Source organism: Larus michahellis, chromosome 4 (genome assembly GCF_964199755.1).
Source record: "Larus michahellis chromosome 4, bLarMic1.1, whole genome shotgun sequence".
NCBI classification, from domain to species: Eukaryota; Metazoa; Chordata; class Aves; order Charadriiformes; family Laridae; genus Larus; species Larus michahellis.
Genome location: NC_133899.1, coordinates 74,029,035 through 74,048,199, shown reverse-complemented (window position 1 = coordinate 74,048,199; position 19,165 = coordinate 74,029,035). Strand labels below are relative to the sequence as shown.

General features: G+C 48.4%; 2 protein-coding genes across 7 annotated transcripts in view; both read right to left on the bottom strand.

The window, feature by feature from the left end:
* Positions 1 to 133: 133 nt before the first annotated feature.
* LOC141742687 (malignant fibrous histiocytoma-amplified sequence 1 homolog) lies at positions 134 to 8,032 on the bottom strand. Of its 2 annotated transcripts, XM_074585591.1 has the most exons (11): positions 7,866 to 7,944; positions 6,013 to 6,892; positions 5,133 to 5,424; positions 4,509 to 4,695; positions 3,295 to 3,485; positions 2,704 to 3,191; positions 1,932 to 2,089; positions 1,294 to 1,453; positions 756 to 826; positions 539 to 645; positions 134 to 288 (listed from the first exon to the last, which is right to left on the bottom strand). In XM_074585591.1, exons 1-11 carry the CDS (start codon positions 7,909 to 7,911, stop codon positions 271 to 273), a joined length of 2,598 nt encoding a protein of 865 aa, XP_074441692.1. In that variant the 5' UTR covers positions 7,912 to 7,944; the 3' UTR covers positions 134 to 270. The 2 variants fall into 2 exon arrangements, with proteins under 2 accessions (XP_074441692.1, XP_074441691.1); XM_074585590.1 differs by lacking the exon at positions 134 to 288 and having other exon boundaries at positions 349 to 645; positions 7,866 to 8,032.
* A 2,796-nt stretch (positions 8,033 to 10,828) lies between these two features.
* PHRF1 (PHD and ring finger domains 1) overlaps positions 10,829 to 19,165 on the bottom strand; it is a 31,968-nt gene continuing 23,631 nt past the window's right edge. For 4 of the 5 annotated variants that reach the window (XM_074585584.1, XM_074585585.1, XM_074585586.1 and 1 more), the window contains exons 14-18: positions 15,881 to 18,670; positions 15,015 to 15,166; positions 14,216 to 14,470; positions 12,976 to 13,104; positions 10,829 to 11,790 (exon numbers count right to left, since the gene is read on the bottom strand). In XM_074585584.1, the coding sequence (XP_074441685.1) occupies positions 11,656 to 11,790; positions 12,976 to 13,104; positions 14,216 to 14,470; positions 15,015 to 15,166; positions 15,881 to 18,670 (3,461 nt within the window). In that variant the 3' untranslated portion in view covers positions 10,829 to 11,655. The remainder of the gene's footprint in view (positions 11,791 to 12,975; positions 13,105 to 14,215; positions 14,471 to 15,014; positions 15,167 to 15,880; positions 18,671 to 19,165) is intronic. The other variant, XM_074585589.1, reaches the window with a different exon arrangement.

Here is a 19,165-nt window from a genome sequence, read left to right as displayed (position 1 = left end):
TCCAAGACCTTCACCCCCCTGTCCATCCCCTAAAACCGTGGGGATCTGTGGCCAGCCTTGTCCCAGCAAAGCCTCTGAACGCTTCTCCCCCTTCCATTTGTGTAAATGAGGGGACTTCCCATGCATGAAGGGATGCATTTACTGATGCGTTTATTTCCACGCATTAAGGTCCCAAACATGACTTGCAAGCAAAATGCGTTGAGGACAGCTTGGCTTTGGCTAAACAAATATAATTCCTTCTTCGGCGAGCGCCTCCCTGCTGGCCCGGGGTTACTCATTTGAGATGTTCTGGAAAAATAAGGCAGTAACTATGACACGAAGCACCAAGAGCTCAGCTCTGAGGTGCAGAGGTGGTTACTCAGGTATCTCAGGTGGTTACTCAGGTATCTCTGGTGGTAACCAGAGTGCTGCCCAAAGATGGGATGTCCTCTCCCCAGGCTGGAAGCAGCTGCATCCCCTCATTTCAGGCATGAGGGGAGAGGATGAGCCTGGCCATCAGTGTTGGACCCTGGGCAAGGGGAGGTGGCAGCCTCCTTACCTGCTTATTGACGTGGATGCTGCTGGTCCCGAAGGTGGTGGTCCCGTAGCTTGTCACGTAATAGTGAGCAGACGGCTGGGCTGGGGGCTCCTCCAGCTGCCTGGGCACTGCGGGGAAGGGGGGACACCATCAGCACCTCAGCTTAATGAAGCCCTCAGCCTTCCCCTCTTCCCCCTCGAGCAGAGCTGTGGCACAAACGCAGGACCATTGGGCTCACCTTTGGGCAGGAGCAGCTCTGCGCCAAAGCGGTGCCCGCACGTCCCACAGGTTTTAACATCTTCCTTCGTCCTGTGGAGGAAAAAGCCCTGAGAAGTGGAAGGAGCAGGAGCTGCCTTCAGCAATTCCTATGGAAGATGATGGCAAGGCGATGGCAAGGGGCTCCCTCTTTCGACCCTGACCTGAGGTTCTGCTGTTGGTGGGACGGCTGCTGCCTTACCAGGTGCCTGAGCATCTTCAGCTCTTCATTAAAGAGGGGACACGTGGGCACCTGGCAAGAGTGGACATTATGTGCCTGAGCCTCAGAGTCTCAACTTTTTCACCTTTCTTTCCATGCTCGAATTTCCCACACAAGTCAATGCTAACACCACGTGGGACATGGGCTGCTACGGTCAGGAGAAGGGCAACATAGTGCCTGGTGAGTTTTGCAACTAATTTCCCACACCTTTTAGAAGCTGACCAGAATGCTGACCACCACCATTGCAGCAGCAACCACCCAGCTCCAGCCCGTGAATTGGAGGGGTGCAGTGTGTACGTACATGGTGTTTGTGCCATCCATGTCTGGCCAGATGAGCTCAGCAGGACAGCCAGCCGTTCGGCAGGGGGTCTTCACACACATATGCAGCCCCGGCCACTCCTCGGCGAGCTTCTGGACGATGAACACAACTGCCATGAGGAAGTCCCAGGCGAATTGGAAACCTTCCAGGCAAAAGGAGAATGTCTCACTTACTCATGGCCACCCAACCATGGCAGCCCGGGAGATGCTGTGGGGATGTATGCATCACTTCGAGCCTGCCAGACCATAGCCAAAACGGTTGGACCAGTTCTGTTTCTCAAGTTAACCAAGGCCCATCAGCTTTCAAAGGAATTTAAAGAGCTGTTGGAAGAGTTTCCCCAACTTGGATGGCCTTTTTGCTTATCACTTGGAGACCCAGCCCGAGACTGTACTCTGCTGGGACCTTATGGGGAAGGATGACCCATTCCCTCCATGAGAAGACAGAAAACTTGACTTCCCACTTTCATGTGATACCTTGAGAGGACTCCTGACCAGGTTGCCAGACTAGGACATGTGGCAGACGCTTCTGGGACACTCTGACCAGAAGGGTGGAGGTGTCAGGGGGGAGCTAAGGAGAGACGTGTGGCTGGGAGTCATGAAATAAAGATCAGGGGTCCTTACTTGTCCTTCCTCCCGGCTTTCTGTACCGGAGCTCCAGGTAGCTGTAGGCCCTCTGGTTGTTCTCTTTGATCAGCAGAGGTTTGCCATTGCATACGAGCAGACAGGTTGCCTTGGCCACCCAGTGTGTGGAGTAGAAGGAGCAAGCTTTTACTAGGAACCTGCAAGGAGATCACCCATGGCTTTCACCACCCTCCTACCTGCATAGCTCTAACACCGGAAGAAAGCACATCACTAGGTTGACGTGAAAAATATGAACCCAATTTCAGCAGAAACAGAGGCAGACACCAAGTGAGGACCCTGCCCTACTGAAAGCTCAAGCAGCAGGAGCAGCATTTTAAGCCAAGAGCTGCTTCCAGAGTTGGCCATCAGATAAAACCCTGGACACAAGTTGAGAACCCCACAAGGACAGGAGACCTTCCAGAAACTGGAACAGTCCCAGTGCCTGTAGAAACTGGACCGTCCTCAGGTGGGACTGGGAGACCTCTGACTGCCTGGATGGGCACAGACTAGCCAAAACCCACCCCAGATGACAGGTGAACGAGAAGGAGCGTGATCCTTGTTCACATCCAGGCAGCGAACATCAAAATGGTTCATCCAGAGCTCTACATGTCTGTGGCAGAGCTGAGAAGCTGCCCTGGTCTCCTGGGTCTGGGCCTCATGCCTCAGCTGATACAGACTCAACAGGTGAGGACTTGCTGACAGACATACTGCTGCTGCACCGAGCAAACCCCAAACCGCGCAACCTCATCGAGGGCTGGAAACCACTCCTTACCTCTGGAAGAAACCCTCAGGTATTTCGGGTGAGAAGTAGGCACGGATGTGGAGGTCCTCAGGGTGATCTCCTCCCCACACCTCAGAGACCTCATCGGTCTGGTTCAGATAGGTTGGGAACAAGTACCAGGATTCGCCTTGGCCCCGCGTTGTCTCCCACAGCTTCCCGGGCACAAACTCAGTGGCCTGTGGGTTGAGCGCTTCAGTGTGACGCACCTCCAGGCAGAGCTCAAAGTGCTCCAGGAGGCTGAAGAGCTTCCCTCTACCTCTGTGGGGCCCATGTCCCATGATTTCCTCAAAGACCTCCCGCATCCCTTCCAAACAGAGCTGGTGTTTCACCAAGGCACGCACGGCCCGGTGGCACAGCATGGCCTTTGACTTAAAGGTCCACACCCAGTTGGACCTGTCTCTGATGGTGGCATGTTCACCGATCAGTGTGTCCACAGAGATGCTCTCGAGCTGTTGGACTAGGCGGTACCTCACCAGGAGCTGGGTGGGAAGAGAAGGAGAGAAGAGGTGGCACTGAGAGGAGCCCAGCAAAGTTGCAGAGCTTGGGCCTTGAAGAGAAGACGGTCCTGATCCCCACGCTCACCTTGAACATAGTTATTAGAAACGTAGGCTGGAGAAAAACAGTACTTTCCAGGTGCTTGATTTCCTCGTACCACACGACAAGCCCGATGCGGTGAAGGTAGCGCAAGATGTCCTGCAGAAGCTCTCTGCCCAAGTTGGCCAGGTGCTTGTAGCGGGAGAGTTTGCTGAGCAGGTACTGGAGGTCCATCATGCCTAGAGGGAGACATGGGAGCTCAGCACACATCTCTCGGACACCAGCATTCCAAGGCAGGTGCTTTAGAGAGACAACAAACACCAGCAGCACCCCATGTCCCCCCTGCCACCCCTGGGGAAGCAGGTGGGACCAACGCAATGCTCGATGTCTGTGGCCCAAAAAGCCCATCCTCAGCTGTCCCACTGTCACGCTGCATCTCCCATGGTCTTGCCTCACCTCAGCGGTGCCAACAGCCTGTCAGGACCTCAACGAAGCATCTGAAAAATGAGGCTAATACTGGATTTTTTTCATTGTTTGAGAGAGCAGGTTTGTTTCAGACCATAAAACCTCAGATTGGCAGTTAAACCTCAGATTGTCATTTATTCATGCAGCAAGACAGGCAACAAAACCTGGCTTATCTCCAGAAAAGAAAAGCATTTGCTCCTCATCCACTGATCCTACAGTGGCCAGGGGAGCCAGAGATGACACCGGGGGCCGGTGGCATTCATACCTCCTTTAGGTACGTAAGCGAGGAGCCGAGGCTGCCTGCTAAGTCACAGGGGACACGGAGAAAGAGCTAGGGAGTGGTAGAGGCCATTAAATAAAGTTAGCAGGACATAAGTTTGGAAACCGTGCAGAAGCATTAAAGCTGTGGAGCTCCTTCCTGCAAGATTTTTTAATTGCTTATAAAGGGCAAAGGGGAGAAAAAATAATGTTACCAGAAAGAAACAAACCAGACAACGTGGCCAGCTGAGGGTACCTGCAGCCACAGGTTGGTAGATGTTGGCAGAGCCTTCTGGTGAAGGCTCACTTGGCCTTTTCCTATGCTTTCGCCTAGATACCTGCCTTGGGGCAGATGCCCATAGTGACAGAGCTGGGTAACAGCAATTAATGCTCCAGCAATAACACTGCAAGGTGTTCAGCAGCAACCCCACTACCACATGAGCCGGGTCAGAAGGTGCAGCAAGCACCAGAGAGCCCGTCTCAGCCGCAGGACAGCAAGTCCTCCCAGGACAGTGCAGTGGGGGTGATGGACCACTCACCATGATCTGCCATCTCCTCACTCTGCGCAATATCTGTGATGGCAGCTTCCACCTGCCTGTAGACGGGTGGCAGCACTCGGACAACCTCAGGGAAGAGCTCCTCATTCTTCACATGCTCCAGAATAGTGGCCTCGAGCTTTTTGATATCACGGTGATCCGTGCAGTTGACAGCAACTAAGTTTAAGATCTGGAAGAGAGAAAGCACACGCCTGCCAAAAGCACACCCAGAGGAGTCTTTTTGCCTGCGAGGTAAGGGCGGGACCTAATGCCAAGGAGGTCACCAAGGATGGGACACACTGCTGGCTCAGCTTCAGAGGGCACTTCCTTCACACATTTGCTCTGCAGCAGTTCCCGGAAAAATCATGTGGGGATGGTAAATGCCCCCTCACACCCCTCCCCAAGCACTTGCTATAAACCACAGGAGGAGATGCCTGTCATTGAGCAGTGACAAGGACCCACCAGGTCAGAGCCAGGGGTTACCACGTCCACCCCAGCCCTGGGGAATGGCCGCAGTAGCAGCCTGATTCATTAGCACTGGGTCACCATCACCTGTAGCACCCCATGCTGCCAGAGGCGACAGGGGTGACCAGAGACAGCAAGGAACCATGATAATCTCAGCCCTACGGTTAACGTGCAGTTCTCCATCTCCTTCAGCCTCTCCCACTGGTCCATGTAGAACTCAGGCTCCTCACTGCCCTCCAGGTTGTTGATGAAGTGAGCAAGGTTGCTTTTTCTCTCCATCAGCATGGCCGTGATCTTGGCCATGATGTCGCGCCTCTTCTCCTCCACCTCCTCCTCCCGACAGCAGTCCACATGGGTTCCCACAGGAAGCACCACCGAGTTTGGAACTCGCATGGACAGGTTGTTGATCCAGAAACCGACGAGGTCCTTGAAAGCCTTGTCGTTAGTTTGGTACCTGGGGAAGGAGAAAAAGAAAATCCCAAATTCATATCTAACCTTCCGGATCTCCAGCCAACTTCTACCAGCACAGGCCTGACCATGCACCCGGTGCTGGCCCAGGGGCTTACTGGAGAAGAGCTCGGATCTCCAACTGTCATGGGCTGTATCCAAACTCGTCCTTAACTAAACTAGTTAAAGCTACAGGGTGTAGCAGAGTCCGTCCCTGCTGTGGATGGGAGCACCCCTCTGTACAACAAAGCCCAAGCCTGATGCTCCCTCCATGTTCAGGGAGCACCACAAGATGCAGGAAGGCTCATAGAGATATTTCCAAGGCAGAAAGCAAAGCCCTTTAGCTGGGAATCAATTGTCACAGAAAAAGTTAATGGTCATCTAACCCCTCAAAACAGAGGACTGACTTACTTTGGCGATGACAGATCTAGTGGCCTAATTAAAAGTGATCTGCAAAAAGGGGGAGAGGGAGTGCTAGCTACTCCAGTGGTGAGAAAACCAGGCATCAAGGTCCAGCAGAAATGGTGTGGGAATGGCTTCCCCATCCCCTTTTTTATCCCACTCCACTTTGAATCCAAACCAGCTCAGCACTTACATGTGGAGATTGATGACAAGGACAACGAGTGCCTGTGGGGTGATGAACACGTGGTGAGTCATGTAGTACTCCAGCTGGCCAGCGAAGTCCCAGAAGAGAAACGTGAAGTCCTCAATCCGGAACTCACTGATCTCTATCCCAACCGTTCGCTCTTCCTTGGGCACCAGTTTGGTTTGCCCTTGCTTCAGACTTTTGCAGATGGTGGACTTCCCTGCAAGTGAGGCCCCCAGGAACATGGTCTTGACCCTCTTGTCCTCCTGCCCTGAATTGTGTTGAAGCTGGTTGAAGTAATTCCGGATCTGCTGGATGCCACCAGCGCACACTTCACTGGGTGGCTCTCGGAGGGGGTTCCCATTGGCCTTGAACGTTTTCAGGGATTGCCCCTGGAAGAGTTCCCTGGGGAGCTGGCGAAGGGCATTATTCTGCATGTGGAGTTCCTGTAAGTGGTCCAGCTGCAGGACAGGCTGGGGGAAGGTCCGGAACAGGTTGTTGGAGATGTTGAGGTACTGGAGGCTGCCTCGACAAGCTGCCAGGTCCCTGGGGAGGGCACCAAGACGGTTGTTGTTCAGCCGCAAGTGTTTAAGCCTGGGGAGATGGGAGAATATCCCCTCTGGGATGACTCGGATTTGGTTCTGATTCAGCTCAAGCTTCTCTAAACAGACCAGGCTCTGGATTTCATTGGGAAAGTCCACAATTTCGTTCTTGGACAGTATTAACTTCTTCAGGTTGCAAAGCTTAGAAATGCCGGTGACGCTCCTGAGCTTGTTCCTGTCGAGGTCAAGGCTCTCCAGCATGGGGTTGCTCAGGACTGCTGGAGGCAGCACACGCAGCCTCTGGGTAGAGAGAGTCACTTCACGCAAACTGTCCTCCTGCTCCTGACCTGGACGCACGGGACAGGGAAGGTGGTTAAGAGACACTGTCACCCTTTGGGACCGTTTTGGCCATGAAGGCAAAGCAGAGGCAAAACGCAGGAGCTGGTTGAACAGCGTGACCACAGCTCCAGCTCGAGCAGCTCCTGTGTCCTCTCAAGAGAGGAACCAAAGCCAAGGCACAAGGACCTTGGCTGGGCCTGAAGACATAAGAAGAGGTGCCCACTAGACGTTGACCTGTAGGCCAAGCGTCACATTAACAGCTTTGCTCTCATTAAAGCACTGCGAGAGCTCCAGCCACAGATGCATCTACCCCGAAACCAGCAGGTTTCTAATCCCAGCAGCAAGCTGGGCTGGCAGGAAAAGAGCCGACATGAGGAGGAGACCTGCTCTACAAAGAACTCGCTCAGCCCGCCCGCAGCTCTCGACCACAGCGAGGGAGATGGGCTGGGGCCAAGGCCAGCAAGTGCAGACACTTCCTCTCTCACATCCTCCCCCCACTCCAGATGCACGCTGCGGTTCCCTGCAGAAATGCTCCCAGACCCGAGAGACTAGGGAATAACGCAGGGACAGTGGGGTCCCCTCCATGACAGGGCGCACAAGAAAGGACTCGGTGATGGCCGAGAACATCTCCAAAAGGAGGGTGTTTAGAGCAGAGAGGTTTGCAGGCGAGAAGAGTGCCAGGGGGATGTGGGATCACACGACACTAGAAGAAAACACAGACAGATTTGCTTTCCTCTCCCTCATTTCACTTCCTCCCCAGATAACACGGAGCACGGCATCCCCTTGCGCAAGGACCGACTCATCACCACTTCTCAGCATCACAACCTACAGCTGGGATGTGCAATGAGCCCGGCAGGAGTGCAAAGCTTTCCCCCTCTCCCAAATGCACGGTCTCTCCTCCAGCGCCATCAGCGAGACAAGCCGAAGGGCTCCCACCACCGCTCTGAACCAGAGCCGCGAAGAGCTGGGGCAGCTACTCACAGGCTCTGGGCTGGGTCATGGCCCTGCAGCGTGGCACCCGCTGCATCCTCCCCGGCGCTCAGCCTCCCCCTTTTGTTTCCTAATCTCATTTCTCTCCCCGCCTCCCCGAGCTCTGCCCAGGAACCCCACCCTCTCTTTCTCCGTCCATCCTCGGAGGAGCTCCCAACAACCCAAGCACCTCTGGCCAAACACCAGGGCCGTGTCTATGTCCCGAAAGCAGCTTTGGAGATCACCTGCAGAAGACAGGGGCAGAGCAGCTCCTGAGTCAACTTCTTCCAGCACTGTCCCGGCCTTTGCTAAAGGAGCTTTTGGTGTTACCACTGCTGCAGAGGTGGGAAAGGACGCTGACAAGAGACTATACTGCTACCAAACTACTGCACGTGTTGAATAAATCAAGATTCCTTCCCTTAAACAGGTGGCAGCATCTGATCCAAGAGGGTAAACCAGAAAGAAAAAAAAAATTAAAAAATAAAAAAATGCAGGTAGTATACATGTACACCAGAAAAATTGTTTTCTAGAGTGTGCCAGAAGAGGCATTTTTAGGTATGTTACTCCTCACCTCTCCCAAGGGGCAGCTTACAATTTGATGGATTTATTTTTAGTGGTAGACAGAATAAAAGAACCAGTGTTCTTGTTCGCATAACTTCAGGGGGAAGCACATGCAGAACGTACAGTTTTCAGCCCTATCACTCCTCCGGGCAGCGGCAGGTGCAGAGGTGACTGAAATTTAACAGTCCTCACAGTACATGCATTCCTAATAGATCTTGCAAGAGGCTGGTATCTTTACTGCTAATTCAAGGCTGACACCAAGAATTTAAAGCAGTGAATCAGTCCGAGGAACAAAACAGACTGACATTGTCTTCCTGGTTAACAGCGTAATTGCTTCTAATATTTGGTCAAGCTTTGTTTTTCATACCACCTTCCTTTTTTTCCCCACTCATGCAGGCAAGTTATTCCAGAATTGTTCCTCTGATACATCCAAAGGTGGCCGATTTCCAGCCTAAGGGTATTCACAACCAGATCGCATTCTCCCCTTCTTGTCGCAACAGTGCCATCAAAGTTTCTGAACTTTATTTTGTCAATCTATCAGCAGTGTCTGTATTTACAACCCCACCCCCATCTGCTAGGTATACATTCAAGCTACATGTTTAGCTTTAAAACTAAAGCATCTCTTCCAGCTACTCTTTTGCACTCTTAGCAAGCCTTTGTTCCAAAATCTGCAAAGAAAGCCCAAGTTTACCAATTCCTTATACACCATTCAGGCTGCACTTTCACACAGGAAGCAAACAGAGACAAAGAACATCAACTCATAAATGTTCAGGGCTCATCCACAAACGCTTCTGGAGGATGGTGAATGATGGGAGCGAAGCGTTTCACCAGTCCAGATGGTACTGGTATATCAGCTTGTTTTGTCTTTTTTTTTTAAATAAAATTAAAAAAAAGTCCGCCAAACCACAGCCAAAATTTCTTAGGATTGGAGTTCACTGAAAAGTTAGGAATGCCAGCAAGGGATCAAAGGTCTTACTGTTTCTGAGTTTTCCTACGCTGACCAGGGAAAAAAAAAATAAAAGCTGCATTTTTTTTTTTTGCTTTATAAAATTAATCCCAGAGCGCCTTATTGTTTTCTCTTTGAAGACAAACAGCAAGACTATCCTTGACGAGGGCAGTTTCCAAGTGCACTCTAAAAGGTTGGAGAACCCTCAAGTACAACGTGTTGCTGCCATCTGGTCCAACAGGCCACGTACATTCAGTTCCCGTTGAAGGGAAAGCCAGTTTCTAAGTTGTAACCTACTGGTTTTCTCTTCAGCTTCCCTGTTACATGTTTTCTCCCTAACACAAGTTAGATGGGGAATGATGCTTTTTGTCAGGTCCAAGAGCGCTGAATATATTTGTTAAGTGACTGTATTTCAGGTGATGGCTTAGAAGATGGGTGGCTCTGCAGTACATGCAGAGAAAGTGAGATGAAATCGGTACGTGCGTTGGACACCTTTGCTTCTTGATAGGAAAACCAGTCCTCCTACAGAGGAGGAACAATTACTTATCCAACTCCAATCCCCATCTAGAGACACCGTATTCCTTACACAAGAGCCAAGCATGCAGGTTTATACAGAAGAGCCAGGCCAAGACCTTATGAATTCAACAAGGGCAAGTGTAGGGTGCTGCACCTGGGGAGGAATAACCCCATGCACCAGTACAGGTTGGGGGCTGACCTGCTGGAGAGCAGCTCAGTGGAAAGAGACCTGGGAGTCCTGGTGGACAACAGGATGACCACGAGCCAGCAATGTGCCCTCGTGGCCAAAAAGGCCAATGGCAGCCTGGGGTGTATCAGGAAGAGTGTGGCCAGCAGGTCGAGGGAGGTCATCCTCCCCCTCTACTCTGCCTTGGTGAGGCCGCACCTGGAGTAGTGTCTCCAGTTCTGGGCTCCCCGGTTCAAGAGGGACAGGGAACTGCTGGAGAGGGTGCAGCAAAGGTCTACCAAGATGATTAGGGGACCGGAACACCTCTCTTATGAAGAAAGGCTGAGGGATTTGGGTCTCTTCAGTCTGGGAAAAAAAAAAGACAGCTGAGGGGGGACCTTATCAACACTTATAAATACTTAAAGAAGGGTGGGTGTCAGGAGGATGGGGCCAGGCTCTTTTCAGCGGTGCCCAGGGACAGGACAAGAGGTAATGGGCACAAACTTGAGCACAGGAAGTTCCACCTAAACATGAGGAGGAACTTCTTTACTTTGAGGGTGGCAGAGCACTGGCACAGGCTGCCCAGAGAGGTGGTGGAGTCTCCATCTCTGGAGACATTCCAAACCCACCTGGACGCGTTCCTGTGCAACCTGCTCTGGGTGACCCTGCTCTGGCAGGGGGGTTGGACTAGATGATCTCCAGAGGTGCCTTCCAACCCCTGCCATTCTGTGATTCTGTGAAGAGGCAGCTGTAAGACAAACAAATGACACCTGCTATAGGACTAAAACCGTTCAAAATAACTTTATAAATTCTGTCACGTTTCTGCTTTTGTACATCAGTTCAGCCTTAACCCTCCAGCTTGTTACTGAAAATTCACAATGCTTGCTTTTTGTTTCGTTTTTTTCCTGAAAGGCAGACACAAAACCAGCCATCAGTGCATTATTTACAGAAGTGCAACACAGTCTCCCACCCCAAAATTAAACTTTTCACTAACAAGATACTTCCAACAGAATGTAAATAAACACCACGGCTTGAGCAGTGTTTCTGAAGTCAGTTTATAAAGGTCACCTCATTTCCGCAATCCCCAAATGACAGAGCGAGTAAAGCTTCGCTCACCATCGAATGGGCTAAAAATACAACATTTCAAGTATTAAATCAGAAATTTCTAAAGACAATCTGTATTTTGATAAATAAACACAAGGGAAACAGTATACAGCTCTCAATATACTGCGTATGAAAAGTGGTGTCCAGTTTCAAACCTTCAGCAAGACAGGTGCACAGCCCAAAAATGTAATCAAAGTAACCCTGAAAACGGTAGCAATCCGGGAGTCCCAAACATTAATCTCTTCTGTGTTTCCCCTCGAATTACTCTGCTGGTCTGAGGCATTTGATTGTTATTTAGTTCTACATCTGTAGGTAATCCAAAAAAAAAAAAAAGCAAACCCCAAATTCATTCCCATATGGAAACAATTCAAAAGAAGGTTCCGCAGATAAATCCTATTATAATCTTGCTTATTTTCAATGAGATGCAACCGCAGATCTGTTATTCCCTCTGGCACAGTGTTGACAGCCAGAATAAGTTCACTCCAAGTCATGCTGGCTGCGGCTTGCTCTCAATTTTCCACTTCACGGGTATCTTCACCATCGGATTTCTTATGTTTTCTCATATGTTTGTATTTTTCCACGTATGCCTTCACCAGATTAGCTACCTTCATGGGGTTGATCTCTCCACTTTTGCTGTGGCAGATCTGCAAGGGATCAGAAAAGGCATTTGGTCAATTAACGGTATTAACAGCAGTTCAGGCAGGCAACAGACAAATGGTAAAGCAGCCCTAAGCTTCCTGCATAGGCCCTCGGGTCTCACAGCAGGATACATAAAGCCGAAAACTCAAAAAGGATAAGAGTAATATTTTACTTCAAGCATTTCAGAAGTGGCCCAGGGATAATCTACTGAGCACCAACTGAATCCAGAGGCATCTCTGAAAGCGGAATTATTCATTTTTACTACAGGCTTTTCTGGCCAGCCAGTTTTACACAATATCTGGTAATCACGGAAGTGCTGATTTCCCATTTTTCTGATGATTTTGAGGAAGTGATCCTCAGATTAAAAGAATCTGGCAGTTTTGAGGGACCATTTTCAGATATGGGAGAAAAAACAGACGCTACAAAGAATTTTATCAGTGTTCAGAGAAGAGTTTGCAGTGACTTCTGCAGCAATCGGTGTTGCTCAGCTCTCCTACAAACCACACTTGAGGTTCATATGGGTCACGTAGAAGAGGTGAAATTGCAGCCGTTATCTCAGGAATTTTGATTTATGATGGAATTTCTCAGTGACAGCAAGAATGCAGAGCAGGGAGAGAATACAGTTGCCAGGGTATCATTTAACTGCCTTGACCACAAGAGCATTACTTGCTCTCACAAGACAACATTTACCTGCTGATCGCACCTTTTTTAGCCACAATCTGGTCAGCACTAAGATCTGAGACAAAAGTCAACATCAGTCAATTTGCAAGGCCCTCTTCCAAAGTTCAGGGACACCACAGATGGAATTAACGCACAAAGTATTTTCTCACTTTATCAGAAACAGCTTGACAATTCTGGTCGAAGTTCGTAATGAGAGATTTGACCATTCTCACCCAAAGCACGTACTATGTAACATTTCATCTCAGGCAGCTTAAGCTTAGCAATGCTCCGGACCACTGAAAACACAATCTTCTAAAAGCAACAGTCTGACAGCTCCCAACGGCACCACTCGGTCCTACGTAAAGCCACTATTGCTTCACCGCAAGACTGCAGATTATGAGTCAAAGATCGGCTACTGAGTTACAGCATGTAATTGCTGAAGCTGGTAAATGCAACCCAAAGTACTGCCACTTATTTAACGACCTGCCCCAGCTCCTCCTCTTCACGGTGACATGCACTGTCCACCTTACCTTTTGCACTGCTTTCCGAAGAATGTTCTTGTACTCCTCCTTTGTAATCTCCCTCTTCTGGTAAAAAGGTTTAATAGCAAGTTTCACTTCTTCCACAGCCCTTTCCTGCATGTGAAGCTTCTTCATGTACTGCACAGCAAAGAGAAGTTCACTCACTACCTTGTGCTATCTCGGGAACGGCTTCTGAATCTATTTTTCTTAGAAATGCTCTAACAATGAAAATTTCACAATTTCAACGACCCAAGTAAGAGCTAGCCCCAAAGCAGATTTCCTTTACTGTAAATTGCAGCCTTCAAACCAGTTTGTGCTATGAGGAACCCTTGTTTTATGTAACACACATTCTATGTCTTAGAGAATGTGTTTTAACCAAGCGACTACAATGTCCACTTATTAATTTTGGTCTCCTCCTTCCCTTCCAACAGCTCTGAAGTAAACATACACCCACTGAAAGGCATCAGATTCTAAAAGCAGCAAGTCATATCTGTGAATATAAAGCTACAGGTAGCTCTAAAGGCGTTCTGAAAATCGCAGAGCTGCCTATAAATTAAGGGTTACAGAAGACATCAGAACATATTCTATCTAAACAAGTTCATAAAAATTGCTGCTTATAAACAGAAGTTTGGTGGGAAAAGCATCTTACTGTTTTGTTTTGTGGTACAAGGTAAAATAATCGGCTAAGAAGTTTTTGTTCTTCTGTTAACATCCACTATGCTTAGAGGAGATGGTCTGTACAAGAAACCCAAAACTCAGCAGCAAGGGACTTGCACTACAAAATCTCCGAGGTATTTTACTGCTTCTGCGTTTTCAGTGCTGATAAGCAGCAAGATACAGTCCTACCTCTCTACAGGACTGTTATGAGAACTGACATTAATTTCAGAGCTGGAGGGGAAAGGAGAAGACCAGGTGTTTAAAGAAGTTAGGAGATTCTGGCTTCTGAAAAGCCCCTTCCAAATGTTCACGCAAGAAAGTTTCAGAGCTTCAAGAATGCATGTTAGATGCTTTCATCCCTCTCTGTCTTACTGCGACGAAGCGGCAGACAGTGGAATCATCAAATGGAGTAAATCCCAATCAAAGAAAGGACTGCCTGCCACTCCTGTGTTAGCAGGGTCAGTCACCAAAAACACTGACAACAGGGGCGAGGAAAATACAGTACGGAGAGTTAAAAACCCCCAAACTTTCAAAGTTCAAATAAACAGCTCATTGATTTTTATGCATTTGCCACTTGATAGCATTCACTCACTTCCTCGTTCTTCGTTTTATCCACTGGAGGTTTGGGTGCTTTAATCTTTTCTTCCGCATTTCCAACAGAAGCAGCTTGGATTCCTGGTTCAGATGCCAGGCTGCCTGGCTCCGGAGTCAGGCTCTGTCCCGCCATGCAGCCAAGCGCTGGAAGACTACCCTGCATGATAAACTGAACCGTGGGCTGGCTGACGGGGGCATAGGGGGGGAGGCTTGAGGGCAGAGGTGGCGTCAAAGGTATATTTTGACAGTACACCTGTGAAACATAGAATTTTGTAAATGCTTGTTGTAAGTACAAGACAGAGCATCAGATCAGGGTTTTCAGAGCACCTTTTATCCACTCAAAGAGGCACTTAATTACTGGTTTAAGTCTGGGAGGCTAACATCCCAGCCCTCAACTAGGTCTCTGTGCACACGGAGCTAGCACCAGCCCCATTCATTTTTTAACTGGTGGGCTGCACAGGCTGGTGGCACAGATGGATACCACCAGGCCAATTTTTACAGCCTGATCACAACAAGGGAGAAGCTCACAGCTTCTCAAACAGCACCGTCTTTCCACAAGTCACTGCTGAAAACAGAAGCTGCACGCATAGAGCGGAATTAAAAGAAAATGTGCTTCTTCACCCGTAAGGGCCACCTGAGAGATTAAATGGTTAGACTGCTGAGGTGTATGGGCTACATGAAATGTACCACACGCAGAGGAAGGCGAACTCTGCCATGAGAGGAGGGTGTTGCACAACGAGGGCACAGATGAAGTGGGATGCCTTCCATGACACTTGGGTGCCAGAATAGGAACCAACCTGAGAGGAATCTAGATCAGGAAACATAGGCTCAGGAATCATATAATTGGTTGGAGGAGGCTCATTTAACTGCACCTGATTTAACGTTTGGTTCAAGTCCTCTGCTTTCCAGGCCCCTTCTTTTGCTCGCTGAAGTTTGTAAAATGGCACCCCTAGGTTTCACAAGAGAAGGAAAAGAAAACATTTCAGAAGAAAATAAACCTAATGGTTAAAAGATTCAAAGCTAATTATATTTTAAAAAATTAAAATAAAAAGGATCTAACAACAAAGCTAGCTATAAAAGGATTTTGCTTAGCAGTCACCAACATTTTAAAGCTTCTGATAATAGAGGACTTATCATCCCCTTAAGCAATTGCTTTTTACTGGGTTTCCATGAGAGTAACCAACAAGGGCCACACAAGCAACTCTGTCAATGCACATGGCAGAGGGGCCCAGGCCAAACTGTTCCTAGCAGCTTTGGCTTAGCAAAGCTCGCAGAAGCGAGCTACAGAGATTTGTCACGCTCCTCAGTTCTGAGAAATATTATAAATTCTGAAGGCAAAACAACCATTCTAGTTAACTGCAGAAAGGGTGGAACACGGGCTGCCAGTTCAGAGATCGGGTTGCAATACGTGCTTCACGGCTGAACAAGCTGCCGCTGGCTAGCTGAGCCGTGCTGACAGCATGTCCTCTCCCATTCATTAACACAACTCACCTCAGGATTTCAACAAGTGCCAAATGCCAGCTCTTAGGATTGGAAACCACAGGATCACCCCAGCTCAGGTGACAGAGCTGCTACACCACAACCAGTTTTAGCCAGGCACCACAACCCTAAGCCTCATACAGAATACTTCAACTGCCATTTATTTTCCAAAAGAGAGACTTACTTGGAGCTTTTCCAGCAGACAACGTGCCGCTTTCTTCCTCTTGAAGATTCCAGGTAACTCTTTTCACTGGTGCTTTTGATTTCAACGCAGGGCCCTGAGGTACCACCTCTAGTTCAGGCTTATTGAAATTACCGGTTTTCTCATTTGACACAAGGCACTCATCTTTGACCTCCTTCACACAATCCGTTATTTTGCTTTTGGATGAGCTTTGAATTGGTGCAGCCTCAGTGGGAGCGTGCATAACTTCCTTCTTTGGGGGTGGTTCCACCAGAGATGGACATAATGCAGTATTTTCTATTTTAACTGTAATCTCAAGGTTTGTATTGCTACAGCTGCCAAGCACTGCTGGATCGCTACTTCTCATTAATTCTGTTTCAGCAAAAGAATCCACATTGCCAATTGGAACGCAAATGTTTGTGATCTCTGGCACAGGGAATGCAGTTTCACCGGTCACTTCCTCACAGATAGGCTCTACCTTTACAGTTTCTTGAACCTCTCTCAACTGAACCGGGGTCTCAGCCTGTACTTCCTCAAGTTTGACATTTGGTTGGATGGTTATGGAAAGCTCTTCTAGTACTAGCTCCTCCTTTGGCTCTTGTTTGAAGGAATGGTGTTGCTCCAGACACCTGGACACATTTTCAACTGGAGGCTTTTGATCCTTTTCTGGTGGAGGAGGAAGTGAGGTCTCTTTTGATCTGTGTTTTCTTTCTTTGGAACGCGATCTTGATCTTGGTCTTTTTTCCTTTGATTTGCTGCTTTTGTGTTCCCGAGATCGAGATGCGGACCGAGACCGAGACCTCCACTTTCTCCTCTCCCGAGATCTGGATCTCGATCTCTTTCTGTCTCTTGACCTCAAGCTACTATCTTTATCATACCTCTCATAGCTTTTGTCTCTCCTGTGTTTCCGCCTCTTAGTCCTCTCAATGCTATTTGACCGGGAATGTTCCCTCCGTCTTGATCTTGATCGAGACCGTCTTTTCTTTTTCCTGTTTTCATAAAACTCAGAAGTACTTCCAGGACTACCTGAACGTGACCTAGATTTCCTTCTCTCCCTAGACCAAGAAGTTTTTGCCTTTTTATCCTTGGTTTTATCCTTCATTTTCTTTTTTTTGGATCGTTCGTGACTGCTAGAACCATCAGTAGAAGACCTCCTGCTCCTGGGTTTCAATGTGTGTGTTTTGCTATGCTCTTCTCCACCTGACCACGAGGTAGATCTGGAGCTTCGGTCCCTTGAGTGTGCTCTGTCCCTAGACCCTGACCGGGATCTCTTACGCTCTTTGACAAGTGCCTTTTTCCTTTTCATCTTCTTCTTGCTTCGGGAGCTGGAGTTTGAACAGGATCTGGAACGCGATCGCCGCTCTGTGTGTTCTACCTTTTGGACTTTCTGCTGCCCATCGTTTTCTGAGGGACTATCTGGTTCTACTTTCACATTAATATTAGATCTAATCAATTCTTCAGCATTAAAGAACACATTAGGACCCTCTCTGCTTTCCTCCTTCAAACACTCCGCACTAGAAATTTGCTTAACAGCAGACGAAGTGCAAGGACTGCTTAGAAAGTCTTCGTCATCCATATTATCTCGTTCCTCTGTATCAGAGATCTGTTCCACAATCCTGCTTTTTACCGTCACGTCATCATGAGACTCTGTGTTACTAGATGCTACGTCAGAGTCAGCCCCAGATCCAAATACATTTTCTACCAGGTAAGGAGTGAAACGACGGACAGTTTGAAACGTTTGAACTTTTGGATTTTCAATAGAAATAGTCCTGGTAATATTAGTTAGCGGGATCCCTGAGCCAAGCCTTTCAGGACTGCTGCTTGCTGAACTCGAGTCCGATCCTGTTGGCTCAAAGGGATCATATATTTCACTTTTAACCTGCTTTTTCTTAACTGAGAAAAGAGGTGAAGGACTCTCTTTCTGTTGCACTTTGTCATCCACAGGGCGGAAGGTGTTACAAAATCCTGGGTTAGACAGTCTGCTGGGATGTCCGGCGTTTCCAGGAATATTGATTTTAAAACTCTCAAAAGAGCTTGGGCCCTTGCTCCTCGAAGGGCCCAGTAGTGATGAACTGCTATATGTGCCCGTATTGGTAGAAAAAGACACCCCACTTGTACGGGTTTGTTGCTGAGATTCCTTGGCATTTGACTTCTGGCTTTCCATCTTGCTACCCCTTCCCGGCTGATTAGTGCTCTCTTTGCCAGTCAGCTGGGTTATACAGGAGCTGGGGATGTCACAGCTTTGGCTTCCTGCTGGTTTCGGCTCCACCTGCTTGCTGCTGGTTTCCTTTTTAATCTTTGGTATCCTGGGAAGCTCAAAGATGTCAATTCTCTTGGGAGGTGGTTTTAATGGCTGCCTCACAGTTACAGCTTTTGAGCCAGAATCCAAGTTACAGCTCAGAGGCTTTGAAGATGAGTCACTGGGTGCAAAGTTTTTAGAGTTTCCATTAAATCTGGGCATATCATCTAACTTGGAGCCATGCCTGCTCAGAGTAGCTATATTCTGAGTCTGAACAGACCTGGGTGTCATTGAATATTCTGATTTTACAGTTGCCTTTTCTGATGTAGTCTGTGCAGGGTTTGCTGCAGGCTCAGTCCTGCTCAGCGAGGGTGAAGGGGATGAAAACAAGCTTGAGGAGGAGGGTCTGGTGTAAGTACTCAGCCCAGAGGAAACTGAAGGTCCAGCAATGGAGCTGCTTGCTGTGGTCCCTGAGTGCACTGTACTCGGTTGGGTGTTATGTCCTGAACCATCATCCACTCGCAAGTCATTCGCTGATTTTCTGTGAAGTGGAGCTATGGCACACAAGCAAACAATTAAGCTTTTCGGTACGTATCTGGACATTTTCCCCCAACATCAAAGGAAGTACTGAGCTAATTATGTTAAGTTCCACTTTGGTTTGCAGACATGCTACACGGTAATAAGGTGGTATAATAGTTCTTTTGGTCAGATGCTCTGGGTTTAATGCCAGACAACTGCATCTTTGAAGTAAACACTAATGTTTAGGAAATAAATTATTCTGTTCTGTAGATATCACCAGATTCGTGTTTATTATCCTGTAGTTGCTGATTGATAAAACTTACTGTAACAGAGGACTTTACAGGTACTTATTTTAAGAATAAAGCTCTAAGTTTCAATCTGAAGAGATTCTTTCCAGATAACACCATGCCAAAGGAAGACACAGCTGAACATGCCAGCACGGATTCTAGAGCTTTACTTTTGAAAAGAAACTTCTTGCCAAGGTCCTCATCACTGCTCTTCAAACTGAAGTACAGTTCACAGGCATGGCA